The sequence below is a fragment of the Orbicella franksi genome, chromosome 4, assembly GCF_964199315.1.
Source record: "Orbicella franksi chromosome 4, jaOrbFran1.1, whole genome shotgun sequence".
Taxonomy (NCBI): Eukaryota; Metazoa; Cnidaria; class Anthozoa; order Scleractinia; family Merulinidae; genus Orbicella; species Orbicella franksi.
Window position 1 is genome coordinate 17,143,059 of NC_138148.1, and position 18,459 is coordinate 17,161,517.

The window sequence follows — 18,459 nt, forward strand, 5'->3', positions numbered from 1 at the left end:
GGGGGCTAACGAAAGATCGATTATGCGGCTGCATGTTAACTATGTGCAAACGATTCCCGGAAATTTCTGTTGGGAACTTCCGGTCTGGGGAATGGATGCCATTTAAAGTCAGTAACCGATCGAAAAAATCCCCGCTTTCGTCGTCATGTGAGGCAACAATAAAGCGCTGATACTGAAAATGGGACTTTGAGTTATAGCTGGTTATCACGCGATCGCGAATTTCGCGTGGTGCCCAACCACAGACTCTCGTGACAAAAGGCATGGAGCTAATTACTTTTCCCGGGCCTTCGATGATTTTAGTTTAAGAACTTTACTAGTGCAGTTAAGCCCCGGTATTTCCAACTCTCAGGGAAAACCAAAAATAGTTCGAAATAGCGAGGTTCGAAATAGCCAATAGTAGCCAGTAGAAAATGAATGAAAGGCAAGCCCAAGGAAAACGGTTTTGATTTCGAACTAACGGAGAATTCGAAATTACCGACTGAGCTCGAATTGGTGGCGGTCCAACTGCATATATAGTAATTGACAAAGTATTCGTTTTTAGCTAAAATAATCAAACCATGTAGTGACCAGCACGTATGGTACGAACATGTTGCTGTAAAACTTTCTTATTATTCCGATGCGTCTCGAATTTAGTGAGACTCCGCTTGGTCGATGAATTTTATGGATATAAAAATTGCAATGTTTATCGATGTACCATTATAGTTTCAAAAACACTTGTGCGAGATAATTTGTTTAATAAAAAACGGACGAATATCTCAAGACGCTGTGATTTTGTTATGAAGAGCCACTATTTCTTCTCAGATAAAAAAAAAATGGAATTCGACCTTCCTATATTCCTCGTCACTTTAGCGGAGTGCTAGAGCGGAACTTAGTAAAAACGAACCCAAACGACACCGGAACAAACCAGAACGTCAACGACTCCGGTCAAATGGGCCGAAATAAAAGGATCGAATTATAATGAACCGAAACGAACCAGACGGGTGAGAATGGTGAGTAAATAATCCATCTAAGGCCCAGTTTAGACGTCGTGCTTCTGCCGTGCCGAACTCAATTGCAATTTGGTTCGACTGTGACACGGCAGAAAAGCAACTCTGATTCAGACGTCGTGCCAGAGTCGAATCAAATTTAGAATTTACGGATACCTCGTAACAATTCTCCTCCTAACTCCCCGTGGGAACGCAATCCCGCCAAAATATATTAATATAATTTATGAATTTTGTTTGGCGCGACAGAGGCACGACGTTTGAATCGCTGCCGTGCCAGAGTCGTGTAGCACGGCAGAGCTTATCGAACCTAATTGCTTGCCGAACTTAATTCAAAAGTTTGATTCAGACGCCGTGCTTTTGTCGAACTTAATTTCTGAATTTAGTTCGGCACGGCAGAAGCACAACGTCTGTACTGGGCCTAAACTGACCGAACGAAAGCCAGCGACAGACTCGTGTCTATTTGCGCTTTTAAGGCCCAGTTCAGACGTCGTGCTTCTGCCGTGCCGAACTTGCAATTTGATTTGACTATGGCACGGCAAGAAAATAACTCTGATTCAGACGTCGTGCCAGAGTCGAACCAAATTCAGAATTTACTGATGCTTCGTTACAATTCTCCTCCTAACTTCTCGTGGGAACGCAATCCCGTCAAAATATATTAATATAATTTATGAATTTTGTTTGGCGCGACAGAAGCACGACATTTGAATCGCTGCCGTGCCAGAGTCGTGTAGCAGCGGCAGAGCTTGTCGAACTTAATTGCTTGCCGATCTTAATTCAAAAGTTTGATTCAGACGCCGTGCTTCTGCCGTGCTTTTGTCGAACTTAATTCCTGAATTTAGTTCGGCATGGCATGGCAGAAGCACGACGTCTGAACTATTGTTGGTTTTCAGTGTCACGCCATTCAAAATAGATCCAAATAAAAATCAAAACCGTTCAATAGATTAAGTCCAGAATCTGGGAAATGAAAGAAAGTAAATATGCAAAGACTCTCGCCAAGATTCTGGTCACAGCAATTTTTCTTATGCAAGATGTGCGGAGACATTTTTCACCCAAATTTATAGAGATTTGCATGGAGACGCCATGCTGGTGCCCATCCGTATGGGCACCAACATGGCGGCCGGAAACCAACAGAAACATCTGTCACTGAGTTTTGCTACAAAAGCGTGAATTTATCCCTCGAGGAACCCTAAAACAATAAAATAATACTGTTTCTAAGACATGAACTGTTCAGATTTGCTTCCCGGGTACCCTCGTGCTTTATTTGTCAAACCCATAAAGGGAGTGCCCGGGGAGCATTTTGGTTTGACTGTTGACAAATCGTTGCTGACTACCCCCGGTCGGGCTAATTATAGTTACCCAACACCGCGAAAGTGTCTTAACTTTTGTGAAGCGGCTGTTTTCGAATTTGCAAGCGAAGCAATCTCGAAATAAATGTATCGTTGCGAAGGCGTTGTGGACGGAATCGCGTAGCGAGTGAACTGACATGGAACTTCAACATCTCTTCTTCGATTCTAAGGTGGATTTGAGCCGGCAGGGTTATTTTCAGTAGATTTATTCGCTTCGAGCGGCGGGCACTCCGGAAATCAGTGTCCGGCCTTGTCTTTTCTTTTAGTAGTGGAAACCCACAGAACGATAATTCGCCGAAATCGCGTTAGATCGGCCTGAGGAGCTGGCAAACAACAAAGAATACAACACAGTGACAGGGTAAGTAGATTTTATTCACAAAATATACGAATAATTGACTTTTCAAGCAAAGCCGTTGCATTCTCATAAAAACCTCTATAAATTCAAACCGTTCTAACACAACACCTCCATATGCTGCAAGGCTAGAGTCACGTTTCGCGTAGTCAAATTCGGTCTTTATGTAATATTATATGCCATATGTCACGTTAGGCTGAACGTTCGCATAAAAGTGAAAAACAAAAGGATAACATTAAGAGCTTGGGTCGCCTGTGCATGAACAGTAAAAATAGTTACAGTATTACAGTATCTTACATCACGGTCTACATATGAAGTGCCCACCCATGTGCCAGCAACATAAATTTGAACTGGCACAAAAAATTCTAAACGATTTATAGGAACTCAGTGTTTTTTTGCGAATTACACCTACAGACTTAGCGGAATACAGCCCTGTTCTCATAGAATTTCAAAAAAAAACAAACAAACAAACAAACAAAACAAAAACAAAAAACAAAAAAACACCAGGAAGAGATACTTACAATAGAAGTCATTTGCGTCCCCTCGTGAAGTGAAAGATTCTCGCCCATATCAACTTTCTTTTCTCTCGTAAGTTCTCGCGCGTTTAGAGATGCGCCACACTCGCGTTTTAGGTGCAGGGGCCCAAACCAATGCTTACCTAACTTTTTAAAGATGCTGCTTTTAGCCCTCCCCTAAATTTACACACATGTATGTAACTTGTGGAAGTCTATCGATTTGGACAGTGCTTGGGTAAGCGATTCTCGCCCCCATCAACTTTCTTTTCTCTTGTAAGCTCTCGCGCGTTTAGAGATGCGTCACACTCGCGTTTTAGGTGCGGGAATCCCAACCAATGCTTGCCTAACTTTTTAAAGATGCTACTTTTAGTCCTCCCCCAAATCTACACGGGAGGCGCGGTGGCCTCATGGTTAGTGCGCTCGTCTCCGGATCGAGCGGTCCGGGTTCGAGCCCTAGCCGGGGACATTGTGTTGTGTTCTTGGGCAAGACACTTTACTCTCACAGTGCCTCTCTCCACCCAGGTGTATAAATGGGTACCGGCGAACTTAATGCTGGGGGTAACCCTGCGATGGACTAGCAGGCCATCCAGGGGGGGGGGGGGTAGAAATACTCCTAGTCGCTTCATGCTACAGAAACCAGGCTTTCATTGGGTAAACAAGACATTTACGTCTGCTCGCCGAGCTCAACATCTATTCGTAGGCACTTTGGTATCTTTCAGTTCAGTTCATAAATCTGAACTTGGTTCAGGGGGAGAAGCAGAGAAAGGTTCATGTTGTATAATTCGTTCATCATTGCGGGATTACTTGATTTATCGGCATTCTCCGGTTTTGTCCGCTCACTTTTTTCCCTCCCAAGTCTTTCTTCACGTGTGTTTAGACGTGATCCGATATGTAATGATCTTGTTTTGTTCCAGATTATTGGCGTCGGTGGAGTCCGCCATCATTTGAAAGCATCGGGAATGACTCGAACGCACTATTTACTTTTAAAGCACTATTAATATCGTGACTTCATTTTAAAGCTTGTTTCATATTCCATCCCCCCTCTCTGGTTTATTTTTTATTTAATATCATCGACATGTCACTGAAACAGATTATGACGCCTTCCCTGGCCGCAAGACGAAGAACCCTAGTGAGAGTACGCAAGGAATGCTAGGCTGAAATTGCCTACCATTTCTCTGCGGTACTTACAGTAGAAGCCCCGCGCGTCCCGTCGTGCAGAACTTAAGATTTGCATAGAGTTACATTAAGAATACTCATCAAGGATCTTAGAGACCCAAACCCTTTTAAAGGGAAACAAGGATCTGGAAAAATATTCCCGAAGATGAAAATCCATACCATAAAATACCTGAAAATGGCAATCGGGCAATAAAATCGCCATTTTGCTGTTACAAACGGCCATCGTTTTATCCTAAAATGCAAGCGAGGCTATGACGTCAGATTAGAGAAGTTAAGGAAGATGGCGGTGGTGGATGTCAAAGTAGTGATATCGAAAGCGATAGCCTCTTCCAGGGATTCAGTTAGTTGGGGGGCAGTGCGAAAAACAGCGCGTGAAAAAAAAACAAAATAAAGCGTCCAAAGGAAGTTGGGGCGCTGCGTTAAAAGCAGTGCGCGAAAAAATAGAAAAACGAAATTAAAAAAAATGCGTGGCGAGAGGAAGCGTCCTCTCGCTGCCCTTTTCTTTTTTTTTTTTTTTTCGCGCGCTGTTTTCCGCGCTGCACCCCAACTAACTAGGGACCTTAAGATACCCTGGACGCGGCCTAGGACGACGGCAACCGGAAGTAAATTCGCAAGGTCTTCAATTTAATTTGCATAAATGTCACGCCACTTGACGGCGTCCACCTCAGTTGTGGCGGCGACGAAGTTCATTTTGGCGGCCTCTCAGAAAGGTGAGTTATTTTCCGAGTTTTGCCCTTAAAATAACATGTTTTGCCCAAAATTTGTAAACATTATTATAGAGAAAGAGATTCCTGAACTGTTTGGTCCAATTGTGTTTTTATAATTCAGTTTTAGCGAGCTTATAGAGGGAAAAGTGAGTGTCAAGTCTTCAGAAAGAAAACCGAAAAACAGGTAAATCTGGGGAAATTTTCTCGCACAGAGTATTGCTTTATTTCTTATTTCACCTTGATTTTTATCGTGTGAAACTGATCTGTGGCAGGTTAGGACCGCTCTACATTCTGAATCTGCCATTTCTTCAAGGTCAAATCTTTCGTACTCTTCATACGGTAATTCTAAGTTCTTTGAAAAGCTGCAGTCTAAAGGAGCACGAATTCTTCGTCAGAAATAATGTCGGCCAAATAGGCTCCTGCTGAAAGCTCTCGGGTCTTCTCAAACCACGTCATAACAGCGAAACCGCCTGATTCTCTGACTGAACCTGTTTGTTGTTATGACTTGTTTCGGCCACCGCTTGCACAACGCAAATCTTAAGGTTTCTTTTTCCCACGCAAAGGTGGCGGTTACTATCTATGCCCTCTCGGACGTGACAGCGTTCTTAAAGGCCGACGCGTCCAGTATCTTAAGGTCCCTACTGAACGCCTGGAAGAGGTGACGACAAAGCGAGAGCGAGTCGTCTCTGGAGCTAGAAATCGAGTCAGATGGAGGCATACGTCCGTTTATGTTTGAGACAGCACGGAACGTCCTCAGAAGAAGTTGACTCGGAATCCGACGCTGACGGGTCTGTATGATCGCGTCTTGACAATCGTGAAGGTGTATCTGTACTAAACAAGTTATGCCCACGGAAACCGAAAGTATTGGTTGCTAGGAGATGGACGTTCTGGGGGACTGTTAGGACCTCGAATGTAGAAACTAAACTTTATAAATAGCTTCATTTTCATATAGAAATGGGTGGCACATTTACTTCACAGAATGTGCAAGCAAGCGATTTATTTCAGTTTGCAAACACGTGACTGAAACGATGGGCTATTGGTTTTCTTTCGCAGAAACGGTTGTTCCGAAAACGCACTCCGCACTGCGCAATCCGCACTCCACACTCCGCACTCCGCATTCCGCACTCCGCACTCCGCACTCCGCACTCCGCACTCCGCACTCCGCACTCCGCACTCCGCACTCCGCACTCCGCACTCCGCACTCCGCACTCCGCACTCCGCACTCCGCACTCCGCACTCCGCACTCCGCACTCCGCACTCCGCAACCCCGCAGGAACGCCACACAAGTACATCACTGAGCACGAATCGTTTAGACCTGTCTGTTTGTTACCTGATGGTTTACAAACAGCCCTTGTTGGCCTTCATCATGGTTGAAGCGATCGACTCAAAGATTTCCCAAAGAATGGGTCAGTGTTTATGAATACAATATCTGTTTTATTCAAGTACATAATAAAGTTTGCTTAAAGCAAGAGTAGTTTGATACAGGTTGTTTTCCTATCAGTAGACCGTGACTCTTAGAAAGTATAAGTTGCTCAGTAAGAACTCTATTTCCATGGGCCTATGTTACATTAATACCTCGCTTGATTTTGTTAACATCGTTACCAGTAAAACACCTACTGCACCATCAGAAGCTGCCAGAGCAGAAATTCATTCGCTGTATTCAGCGGAAGTTGAACTTGTTGCAATAACTTTCGTGGGAAACTTATGTCAGCTTTATTCCCATTATATACAAAGTAACTGTCACGTTTCGTACATCGGTCATTGTAAGAGTGTAATTTATATTTAAATCCGTGACGGCGCCGAAGGTTAATCATTTTACGTGAAAGATATCAACAAAGCCACCTCAAAACATTCGATAGGCTTATTTTAGCGATATATGCCTGATTTTAAAAATGATTGCTAAACATAACATATCTCTGCATCTAGCTACTGTAGGCCATGACAAAGAACTACAAATTAAGAAGTGAATGAAATCAACATGAGCCCGAGACTGATCACAATTAGGAACAAAAAAAACCTGCTAACTCCCGCGCACTACTTCCACAGAACTGTTTGTGTCCCCGGATGTCAGCGGGACCAAACTATCTTAACTGCATGACCTCATATTTTAGTATAGATGTTTTAGGCACGTTATCACTGTATAACATTGTTTTTGCATACAGACTGCTTACGTGGTGGACGTGCAACAGACTGGCGAAAGGAAATAGACGTGTAATGTCTGGGAAATCCGGAGGGAACACCCAGAGGATAATGAAAACAACGCAGGCTTTAATGATACAAGTGAATAAAGAACTTACCGTTTTGTTACTGTATTACACAAAACGGAGAAAAACTAATTAGGAATTGAATTGTAGACATCAATAAATCCATTCGCATACTTTTGCCATTTAATACCGCTAGCAAACAGGGATCAATTTCTTCGTGCAAGAAACTGATGTTCGTGGAGCACGTGGCTTATGGCTCATCTATTTATATCTTAAGTTCCAGGCATTCACATCGAGACTCTATCATTTTGCGTTGTTGTTAAAGCTTGCCTTGTATCAGCTGACTCAACCACCCTTAGTTTGTCGGCGCTTTACCTTAGGAAATCGATGAATATATATCTAACCGATTTTCCGAAAACATGCCCGCTATTTGGTGCAAAGTCTTTAACACGGTTTTCATAAATTCAGACATATATTGGCACAGAATGTCCTAAACTGCTCAGGAAATTCCCTAGTTTGACTCTAAATGCTTTAGAAAGATCGACAGAAATTAGACACGCTCGTTTTTCAACCTTTCTGGGTCATGCAGTCTTCTTCCCTTGAAATATATGTCTGGATTTATGAAAACGGTGTTAAAGACTGAATCAAGTGTCGTTTGATTTACTTTATTTTTTTAATTTTTTTTTTTTTTTTTTTTTTTTTGTCTACTTTCGCTACGACAGCAGCTTGTAAATCTTACCTACCATGAAATGTAGAAACTCCTTGCCGCATGTTTCATTTATTTAGGTATTTTTTTCATTATTTATCGACCAACCCCCACCCCCGCCACCTCCTTTTCAATTTGTGTTAAGTTTAGCCCAGGCTACACTCGTTTGAATTCAGTTCGCACGATGACTCTCACAAGGAGCGACCGATTAGCGTTCTGTATTTGCTGTCTAAAAGAAGTCTGCCCGAGGACATCATTAAGTCCAATGAAAGCCCAAGTCTAACGATTTGCCAGTAAGCAGCGTCCATTATCGTACGTGAGGCTGGCCTGAGGAGATGTGTAAACTGTACGGGTCACATTTAGTCCCGTAACAGTAGGCCGTTTGCCATGTAGCGATAATGTTGTGCTTGCTTTAGACAGCAAAAATCTTTAGCCACATCAATTTAGGGCTTAGACGTGCAATGGACTAGACATTTCTAGCTGCTGTTGACGTTATTTGCTCTGAACTTTGATGTAGCCAAAGACTTAAAAAATAATCTGTTGAAATCTGGATGTGCCATTCCGCGCTCGACAAAATTGAAGTACATCCGGGACATTGCTATTTGCGAGCAAAACATGGCCACGAGCAGAGAGAAGAACATGAGCTCAAGCGCTGATCGTGAGTAGAATTTCCTTGTTTTATCAATTTTAGGCGTTTTCGGCTTAGCTAAGTATCAGAACTGTCTGTGATTCGCTAGCGCGGAAGAAATTTATTTGCGTGGCTTCCGGGCGATAATTGACTCAACGACAACTTTGTTGAGTGTTCGCTTACTGCTAACTATGGCCTAGTTTGTTTGAGGTTCAATCGATTCTCGCCGAGAATCGATGTGGGAAGCTCTTGTTCAGTCCATTTTTCGACGATGCAGGCCTTTAGAAAACCATAGATTAGCTCTCCGCCGCTGTTTTGATATCTGTACGTTCGCGTTGATTTAGACTCCAATTTCATGTTGAAAGCACTCTTAATTAAATTGTACAATTCATGATTCAACGAAAAGACGGTAAATTTAGTCTTCCTAGCCTCAAAAGGCATACAGGAGAGTTATGTGCTGTTATTTGTGCTACGAAAAGCTTTTGGAAAGCTAACTCTAGGACAGAATTGTATCAAGCTCACCAGTGACAAGTAAAATTTTATGGCTATGTTTTTGCGAATCCGGTCAGATATATATATTTTTTCGTTTTTTTTTTTCTTTTCGCGAAGTTTGTGCTGGTATCCTTTCGTACGATAAACTCACCTCCGATCCTGTTTAGTTCGACGCTTTGCTCGATCAATCCTAGCTTGAAGGACTTTCTTTCCTACTGGAGCACAGCTAAAAATGGTAGGAGCGGCTTCCTCCTTTAGAGGTGGTGTCTTTTTTTTACCCTTTTTCCCGAGAAGCTCCGTCTGTAAGGAAACTGGAAATAAACATACATTGCCGCCTACAGTCAGAAAATTCGTCCCTGCTTCAAGAATTAATTGGTCTTGATTAAGCATATCCTCTAACCTGGAAGTAATAAAATCTACGTTAACGAGATAAACGCAAAATACCGTACTTATTTTTCATGAGAATGCAAAGTAAAAATGCAGTCTGTGTAAACGTTTAAAAATAATGAAATCTCCTCGTTATTCAAATTAATCTTAAAGCAGTTTCTCGTGATTTAACAGAAATTTAAGTTCCTCAGCTGATCCACGGAAAAAAAACGAAGCTGACTTTAGAAGTAGAGGTTGATCAAAGTATTGAAAATACATTTTACTTAATGCATAGAGGAGCGCACTCCACTAGGGTCAGAGTAACCTTCCTGAAGAATATGTGTAAAAGAAGTCGTCAATTAACATTTTAACTAAAAACGCTGTTCTCCAATTCTCATTTTCGTCCAGCCAAAACTTGTTCAATGTTTGAGGAGAACAGCTACGAAATGTAGTAAGATTTACGACACAAACACCAGCTTTGTTCTGCTCATTGAAGCTTTTGTTTGGCGATGTTTTCATTGCCGATATTATATTTTTTTTTCTTAGTGACAAAGACAAGTTGAGAACGACCACACGGCTTAGCTAGTTACGTTCATCTTCCAGACACATCAGTGAATTCGTCAATCTTGCATTTGTCTGATGTTTTATGGGTGCTATTTTCACTATTTACCTACCTGTATAATACGTCTGTGTTGCATTGTTTTTATCCCTAAGTAAGTCCATTGCTGGGAATTGCTCAAAATCAATTTCTGTATCCTTCACCCATTTGGACTCCATAGGCTATGTTGAAGAATATACTAACGACTCCAGTTTCCTGCAGTGATGCATTATTATCTCACGGCATGTAAATTCAGACTACTGATTCCCGAATAATGGTTCGATAGAATCGAAGTTATCCAATAATTCACGGACACTCCTAAAAGCAGAGTTGGGCTTCAATCTTTCTTACATGAAAGATCAAAGCAACTCTGCTTCCAGGGGTAATTGAACGGGGACTGCTGAAAAATGGACAAAACTTGAAAAAAAGGTAAAAATTTATGTTTTCATTTAATCGTAAGCCTCCGAGTATTTCGAACTGAAGTTTGGTGTTTTTGTCGTTTCTCTTTTATCTCATCTTAACAACTGTTACACATAGATAAGAGTTTTAATTCTGTACACGTCAAAACTGTTAAATCCGAGAGGAACCCTAAGATAAAACATCTAATTATCCCTAAACAAATAGAAATTATTGCTCCGGCGTAATAGCTGACTTCTTAGCTTTAATGTGGTAACATAACTTCAATTCGAAAGATCCCCACTCCTACAGCTAAGACCCAAGCCAAGCCAAAGAGTTTCGTTGTGATCTGTGTAGCGATGAACTCATCCACATGGATATGACTGTGTATGAACAAACACGTGTAAAAACATAAAGTTCTACCTAGCAATACTTAGCTTCAGATTTTTGAGGTCACCACCTGGCAGACGTAATTAAAGTTTACAGAGAGCTGTCATGAGTTCATCCAATCAGAAGACGTAATTACCGGTGCTAAGCACACGCCGTGTGAAAACAGTTTTGAGCTAAAAATTGGAAACAATATCAGTAATCTTGACAAGCTGCTGCTGAGCAAAACCTAAGAGCGATTCAAAAAGCCTTTTATCATAAATCAGTGGATGAAGAACTTCTACCCATGGAAGAGGGTTTCCACTTTTCAGTGCTGCCGTTGCTGTTTGTGGTTGCATCCTGGTCCGTTTTGCCTTACTGCATCACGGTGGCGAACCTCGGTGAGTAGGTTCTTTCCATTTCCCAAGCAACTCTTGCTCTGTGAGCAGCTGTCATTGATCTTTGCAGTAGCATTCAGGTTTCAGTGGCTGGCAACTTATAATTCAAAAGAATTATTGCGGCGGAAAACTAATGGTGGTTACGTTTTTCGGTCAACTTTCGATCAAAATCGGTTCCGAACGTTATTTGAGATTTTATCATAACTGAATTCTCTTTAGTTAAGGCCGCCACGTCCATAAAACGACCAAAGGACAATCTAAACGGGCTATTGAGAGACTTTTGAGTAGAAAAACAGTTAATTCCAGTCCGAAAATGAAAAAAATAAAATAAAAAATAGAACAAAAGTAGAACTTCGCTATGCTTTGAAAGTATTTGTTTTATCAGAAGCAACTAGGGACAATTTTCACAGAAAAATTTAAGTTAAGACAGAAATCTACAAGCAAAGAGTAATTTGAAGAAATAACCCTCACCGCCAGAAAATAGTCAAGATCACGACGATGCCTATTTTGCAGTCTCAAAATCTTAAACTGTATTTCGATTCATTCTGTAATAATATGTATAACTAGACTGAATACAACTCATGCCAGGCCACTCGAGGAAGATTAGGAGAACTCGAAAAAGATGGGGGAAACGTTCGCTTGTCTACTCGTGTTCCTGCAGCATTTCTCCTTCCTCTAAACTTCCACTTATTAGATTATGAGCTCGAGATTTTTATCGCGCGATATTTCCCGAGTGCGCAGCCGATTGCGCAGCCGTGAGTGAGTGCGCAGCCAATTTCTATCACGCATAGAAATCGAGAGCGAATATTCTAATTGTTTTAGAGTAAATCTACTGGTCGTTCAGAGTGGAGGAAAAACATGACATGGATTTTTTGGCGACATAGTAAATTAGAATTTTCAAGACAAAAACTGCAACGAAAAGAGGCAAAATTTTCATTAACATCCCTTTTATAAACTCAGGCATGTATTTTTGATATTTTGCTCAACCTTTTTTGTTTTTTTATTTTTTTTTTTCGCAGATCTCTGCCGGCATCTTAAGTTTACCACAGCAGTCGATGGATATGCTCTGCATGGCCACGTGATTAAGAATATTTCTTTAAACTTGGGAACGCGTGCTTCTTGCAAAGGGCAATGCACCATAGAAAATAACTGTGTGTCAATCAACATCGGTCCACCGATAAACAATAAAGTCTTATGTCAGTTGAGTGACTCTGACCACATTCGACACCCTGATGATCTTAAACCACGTGACGGTTTCATGTACAGAGGCACCGAGGTTAGAAAATTGAAGATGAGCTTACGGTTCTTTAATCTCTATTTTTCGTGTGTTTGTAGGTTACATCTAGTTATTTAGTTAATTAGTTCGTCAGTTGATTGGTTAGTTGGTTTAGATAGTTAGTTAGTTTGTTAGTTAGTTAGTCAGCAAACGTTAGCAAGCGACAAAGCAAAATTAGCAAGTATACTATTGATGTTTGATAGATACCATTAAGTTTCAGCAAACAAATTATTTTTCATCATCAGAATCCGTGCTCTAGTAACCCATGTACTGAAAACATGACCTGCCTGAACGGATTTACCAGCAAAAAATACCTCTGCGTCTGTCAGACAGGTTATACTGGAGAGCAATGCGAGAACGGCGAGTATAATAACATTCCCCATAATCTTCTTATCTTGTAATCTATTACTGCATATTATCAATATAGATATACTCAATAAGCCAGTTAGTATTCATATATGGTCTTGTGCCAACGTGTGTCTGTCGTGGCACATTTATATCGAAGTTTTTGGCAGCCGCAGTCTGTTTGTAAGAAATGTACTATTCTGAGTCTCGAATTTGTCTTCCTTTGTTTCGCCCGTTTATATATGTACATAATCTATTCGTCTTTTTCTCCGTTTCACTCATTTATTACCTAGATATCAATGAATGTGATAACGACATGAGCGGTTGTCACGTGTATGCAGATTGTATCAACACCGCTGGATCATATTATTGTACTTGCAAGGCGGGGTCCACTGGAGACGGACGCAAATGTTCAGGTGTGCTATTTAAATCTCAACATTGTAACATAACACCTCATTTCTTTAGTTGGTTTGGTTGGTTGGTTGGTTTTCTCAAGCTTCCTGTTTTCTCAATGTTGGTCTATCTTGGGCAGGGAAATAGTTTTCTCGTTTTTAGTCTTTATTTTCGATTTTATGAATTAAGAAATACTGCAATATATAATTAATATTATTTCTTGTAAGCCTAGCTCGTTAATTCAGTTTAAGACTGCTAGAGAGTTTTAATAAACTACTACTACTACTTATTATTATCATCATTATCATTATCATTATCATTATCATTATCATTATCATTATCATTATCATTATCATTATCATTATCATTATCATTATCATTATCATTATCATTATCATTATCATTATCATTATCATTATCATTGTCATTGTCATTGTCATTGTCATTGTCATTGTCATTCTTATTATTATTATTATTACTATTATTATTACTATTGTTACTATTATTATTGTTATAGCTGTAAATGTTGGTTTTCACTAACGACGGAGTCGTAGTCGGAGTCGTAATCATAGGGAATTGTGACACGATCTAGTGAATATCAAACCAACGCACGCGGAAGCAGGATACCGATTCCGTTTCTTACCCTTTCGCTTATGATCAAGTGGAAACTACATAGTCGGATTCGAAACTAGAACCGAAAGAATAAACTAATAAGATTTTCGATTCCAGACCTTGTGATTGGTTAGTTCTTCCGACAATCTAGTTTTCGCTGGATCGTAAGCGACGGAGTCAAACGGAATCGGAAGAAATGGAAACGATGTAATTCTCCTGACTCCGATTCCGTCGAACTTATATACTACTCCGCTGACGGCACCGACTTATGATTTTTACAAAGCCATTACAGCTCTTACGACTCAGACTACGACTCTAACTCCGACTCATTTCATTTTTCCTAGCGTTTGCCCGGTCTTGCAAACAGCTGTTTGATTCTAACTTGTAAGTACTCGATCTCTTTTTTTTATGGAAAAATTTAGTCAAGCTTTGCTCCATGCTGCTCTCCAAGTGCCTCTCTCCACTCAGGTGTATAAATGGGTACCGGCGAATTTAATACTAGGGTTAACCCCGCGATGTACTAGCATTCCATCCAGGGGGGAGTAGAAATACTCCTAGTCTCTTCATGCTACTGAAACCTGGATAAGCTCTGGCCTGATGAGACACTTGGCTCGTATGCAGACTTTACCTACCTTTACCTTTGCTCCATGCTTGGAAAACATCAGCAGAACGACAGCAACATAAAGAACAAGAAAACATCGAAATGCGAAAAAAAAAAAAAAACTTGCTAAAATTTCCAGCAGCCAATGCTAGCTGACTTTGATGTATAACGGTTGATTACTTGTTGAAACCTATTGCTTTATTCAATTAGGTTACTTGGTAATTCTTAGCTTACGGACAAAGCGTTTGCAAAGTTCTCACTACTGAGTCCCGAAATCAGCTTGACTCTTAGCAGAATCAGAGGTCTCTTTATAAGCGTGGAATGGGAGACTTGAAAAACATTTTCTTTAAAGGATTAAATGCATTAAAGGCATTAGGATACAACCATGAATGCATTTGCAGTCATTTTTTTCGTGGCAATGGAAATACCTTTGGATATATATATATATATATATATATATATATATATATATATATATATATATATATATATATATATATGTACAATGATAAAGCTACCTACAAGAATGTCAGCTTTATTTATCATTTCTTTGTGTTTAGTGAGGTGTTTAAAAAGAATCTCTCGTTGTTCTTCAGATCCGCAGGCAACAGAGCTTACCCACTGAAGCTGGGTTCATCACTTGAATTTAATGTCTACTGTCACATGACTAATGACCTTGAGGCATGCAGCAGTGGCAGTGGCAGTGGATGGACACTGGTCATGAAAATTGACGGTGACAAGGTATTGAAAAAATCATAATGTCCTTGTGTGCAGTTACTGTGCATTTCCTTGAACTCTTAACTTATTTACTATTCCGCCCATACCCTCCTTATTAAGGTTTTCTTCCACTTTGAAATGGAGATTTTGTTTCAACATTGTCAGTTTACGTCGGCCTTTTAACAATGCCACAAGAAGTACATTTTCGCCAGTGCCAGTCAGGACAAATTTGACCATTTTAATGTTTATTTATTTCGTTTTCCCTCTATTCTAATTTTTTTCCCTAAGCAGAATTACAACATTAGTACTTTCTTTCATTCCTGTTAGAACTTGAAAGGTTGGCATTTTTGTAAGCGTAACTAGATGTGGCACATATTAGCGCGGTAAGCCTTATGAACTACATGCGACACCTCGTGCTTCGGCTTGAAGTAATACCTCGCTTGTGCTTGCTTTGTTTGTAAGTGCCGGGTTGTATAAGAATTAAATGAAATTAAGCCGTCCAGTGGATCTTTAGCTACTTTCCAATATTGATCACTTCGAGCCGGACGTGCACTAGAGGAAGTTATGAAATCCCGAAATCCTGAAAACCATCGAAGTCAGAAGTAACCTTCCTTTACGAGTCCTCTCTAAAGAAAAGGTGGACGTTATCCAAGGACTAGATGAAAATATTCTCGAATTGTCAACGGAGGTACCAGATAAAGGACTAGCAGATAATTACAATAGGCATTACATTAGGTTTCCGACGATCTCAATTGTAAAGCGCGATCGTACCAAAGAATTGCACAACAGCATATACCCTTCTCATGCGGGGGAGACCATTCCATTGTGAGGCTATGAGATGCCCTGATCACGCGAGAGCTGATATATTTTTTGTTGTTAAATACGGGCATTTTATTGTTACTTTCGTTCATAGATGACTTTCCACTACAATTCCAGCCTTTGGAGCAACACGGAAACCTTCAACCTGAAAGGAGGGGAGACTGGGTTTGACTCACAAGAGACCAAGTTACCGACCTACTGGAATACATCCTTCTCCAAGATCTGTCTTAGCATGAAAATCGGCCAGCAAATCAAGTTCATTGTCATCAACAAGCATGCAAACTCTCTGTACTCACTGATTGCTGACGGGCAGTACCGTGCTACCTCACTAGGTCGTGACACTTGGAAAGCACTTATTGGTTCGGAAGCATCTTTGCAAACCAATTGTAATAAGGAAGGGTTCAACACCGTTGGAAGCAGCCTTAGACATTCTAAAGCAAGAATCGGTTGGATAAGTAACAATCAAAATGATTGCTTCACTTGTGATTCTAGGATCGGGTTTGGTACTGGAGGTGCCCAAGCTGACGCAAACTCGTGTGGCAATGAAGCATCGCTCGGACCAGATAATGGAGACAAGCACATCAAAGCCATCGGATACATCTTCATTCAGTGACACTTTAATGTAACCTGCCTACAAACCTTTTGTAATGCCTTCCCAGAAAGTTTGTTCTACAGAATTGTAACAGCGTACGCGAAAGTCCAAAAACCTATTAGGGTCACGGGTAAAGGTGGTTAACCTTTATTTGATAGAAGTTAAAGGCGTTAGGACGAAAGAAGAAGAAAACACAAACACAAGTGTTTATTATATTTTCTTCTATCAGGCCAAAACACCGTGAACGATGGTCGACTCCACTACTGGTAAACTAACACTACCCAAAATGCCTTTGCTTCTGTAGGACAACTTCTCTCGAAAAAGCTTCTGTATGAATATATTGTATATGTACACACCGTAGACCTGCAAAAGTATTTTTTTGTAGTGAAGGCGTACGATTTTTTCTCACAATATTACGATCATTATCAGTAATTCCGTTGTCATCCCAGTACGTTCCGGTTCTTTCCGGCTCGTTCCGATTTATTCCGTTCCATTCCGGTCCGTTCGGGTTCACGAGTCCAGTTCATTTTGGTTTCCTCCGATAACGATCCAACGTATCCCTAGGCAAAGATAATTGTAAGCCGCAAGCTGTGTAAACGTTTGTCAAAATCATTTAACGTTCGAGTCCTCGTTATTGAAAACTCATCTTAAGGCTGTTTCTCGTGGTTTGACAGTAAACCATTCGTGCGAGAGACAGCACAGCACAATTTAAGTTCCTGATCCACGAAAACACAAGCTCGGCAAATGACATTGGTTTTGCAACTAGAGGTTGATCAAAATATTGAAAATACATTTTGCTTGCATACATAGAGGCTGCGCACTCCACTAAGGTCAGAGTAAGCTTACTGCTGAAATTAAAGTGTAAAGAGGTCGTCGATTAACATTTTGAACTAAAAAAACTGTTTGCCAATTCTCGTTTTCTTTAAATCGGAAATTGTTCATTGTTTGAGGTGGACAGCTACGAAATATGGTAAGATTTAAAATGCAAGTGCGAACCTTTGTTCTGCTCATTGAACGTTTTGTTTGCCGATGTTCTCGTTGCCGACGTTATTTTTTCCCTTGGTTACAAAGAAAAGTATAGAGTGATAACAATCCTCAGTTAAGTTCATCTTCCAGACACATCCGTAAATTCATCAATCTTGCATTTGTCTGATGTTTTATGCGTAGTATTTTCACTATTTACCTACGTGTATAATACGTCTATGTCGTTTTGTTTTTGTCCCTGAGTAAGTCCCTTGCTGGGAACGACTACACGGTTTAGTTAAGTTCGTGTATTTTATGCATCTTTTAAAGACATCACTTAAGTCTTAGAACTTTCCCTGACGTTTTATGCGTTCTATTTTCGATATTTACCCAGATGTATGATACGTCTATGGTGCATTGTTCTGCGGTTTCCCCAGGTAAAAGCTGCTAGTTATATACACATTCTGAGTGGTCGGTTTCTCACGTCGAGCTAAAATTGAATATTTCCGTTTTATATTGAAATTCCACTTGTTCGACGTTTCGAAGTTTGGAACATCATTTTTAAGGCAAAATTAAATGAAAATTTCAAGGTTACGAAGGGATTTAGATGAGTGAATGATAATTAACATCTCTTTGCGTTTGTTATACAGTCGAACCTCCCAGGTCGCATACGGGAGGTGGTCGCTTAGAAGAGCTCAGGCCATTCATCTTTCGTTATTCAACCCTGCAAATTAAGTACTGGTCCACGAAACCGAAAAGCTTAGCAACTGACACTGGGTTTCTATGTGAGGGTTGATCAAAACTTTGAAAATACAGTTAGCAAGATTCATTTATGCAGGCAGCACAATCTATTGGGGTAAGAACATCCTTCCTGCTGAGTGTGTAAAAGTAACTGTCAAGTAAGA

General features: G+C 40.5%; 1 protein-coding gene across 1 annotated transcript; it reads left to right on the top strand.

Annotated features, from left to right (window-relative positions):
- Positions 1 to 10,828: 10,828 nt before the first annotated feature.
- Positions 10,829 to 17,445, top strand: LOC145484879 (uncharacterized). The gene is made up of 7 exons (XM_081463512.1): positions 10,829 to 11,239; positions 12,256 to 12,512; positions 12,758 to 12,872; positions 13,151 to 13,273; positions 14,207 to 14,246; positions 15,060 to 15,204; positions 16,094 to 17,445. Exons 1-7 carry the CDS (start codon positions 11,146 to 11,148, stop codon positions 16,610 to 16,612), a joined length of 1,293 nt encoding a protein of 430 aa, XP_081319638.1. The 5' UTR covers positions 10,829 to 11,145; the 3' UTR covers positions 16,613 to 17,445.
- Positions 17,446 to 18,459: the final 1,014 nt, after the last annotated feature.

Coding starts and splice junctions, on each gene's coding strand:
- LOC145484879 (XM_081463512.1), top strand. CDS start 11,146: ATGGAAGAGGGTTTCCACTTTTCAGTGCTGCCGTTGCTGTTTGTGGTT. Junction 12,513..12,757: donor TCATGTACAGAGGCACCGAG/GTTAGAAAATTG, acceptor TTTCATCATCAG/AATCCGTGCTCTAGTAACCC. Junction 12,873..13,150: donor TGGAGAGCAATGCGAGAACG/GCGAGTATAATA, acceptor TTTATTACCTAG/ATATCAATGAATGTGATAAC.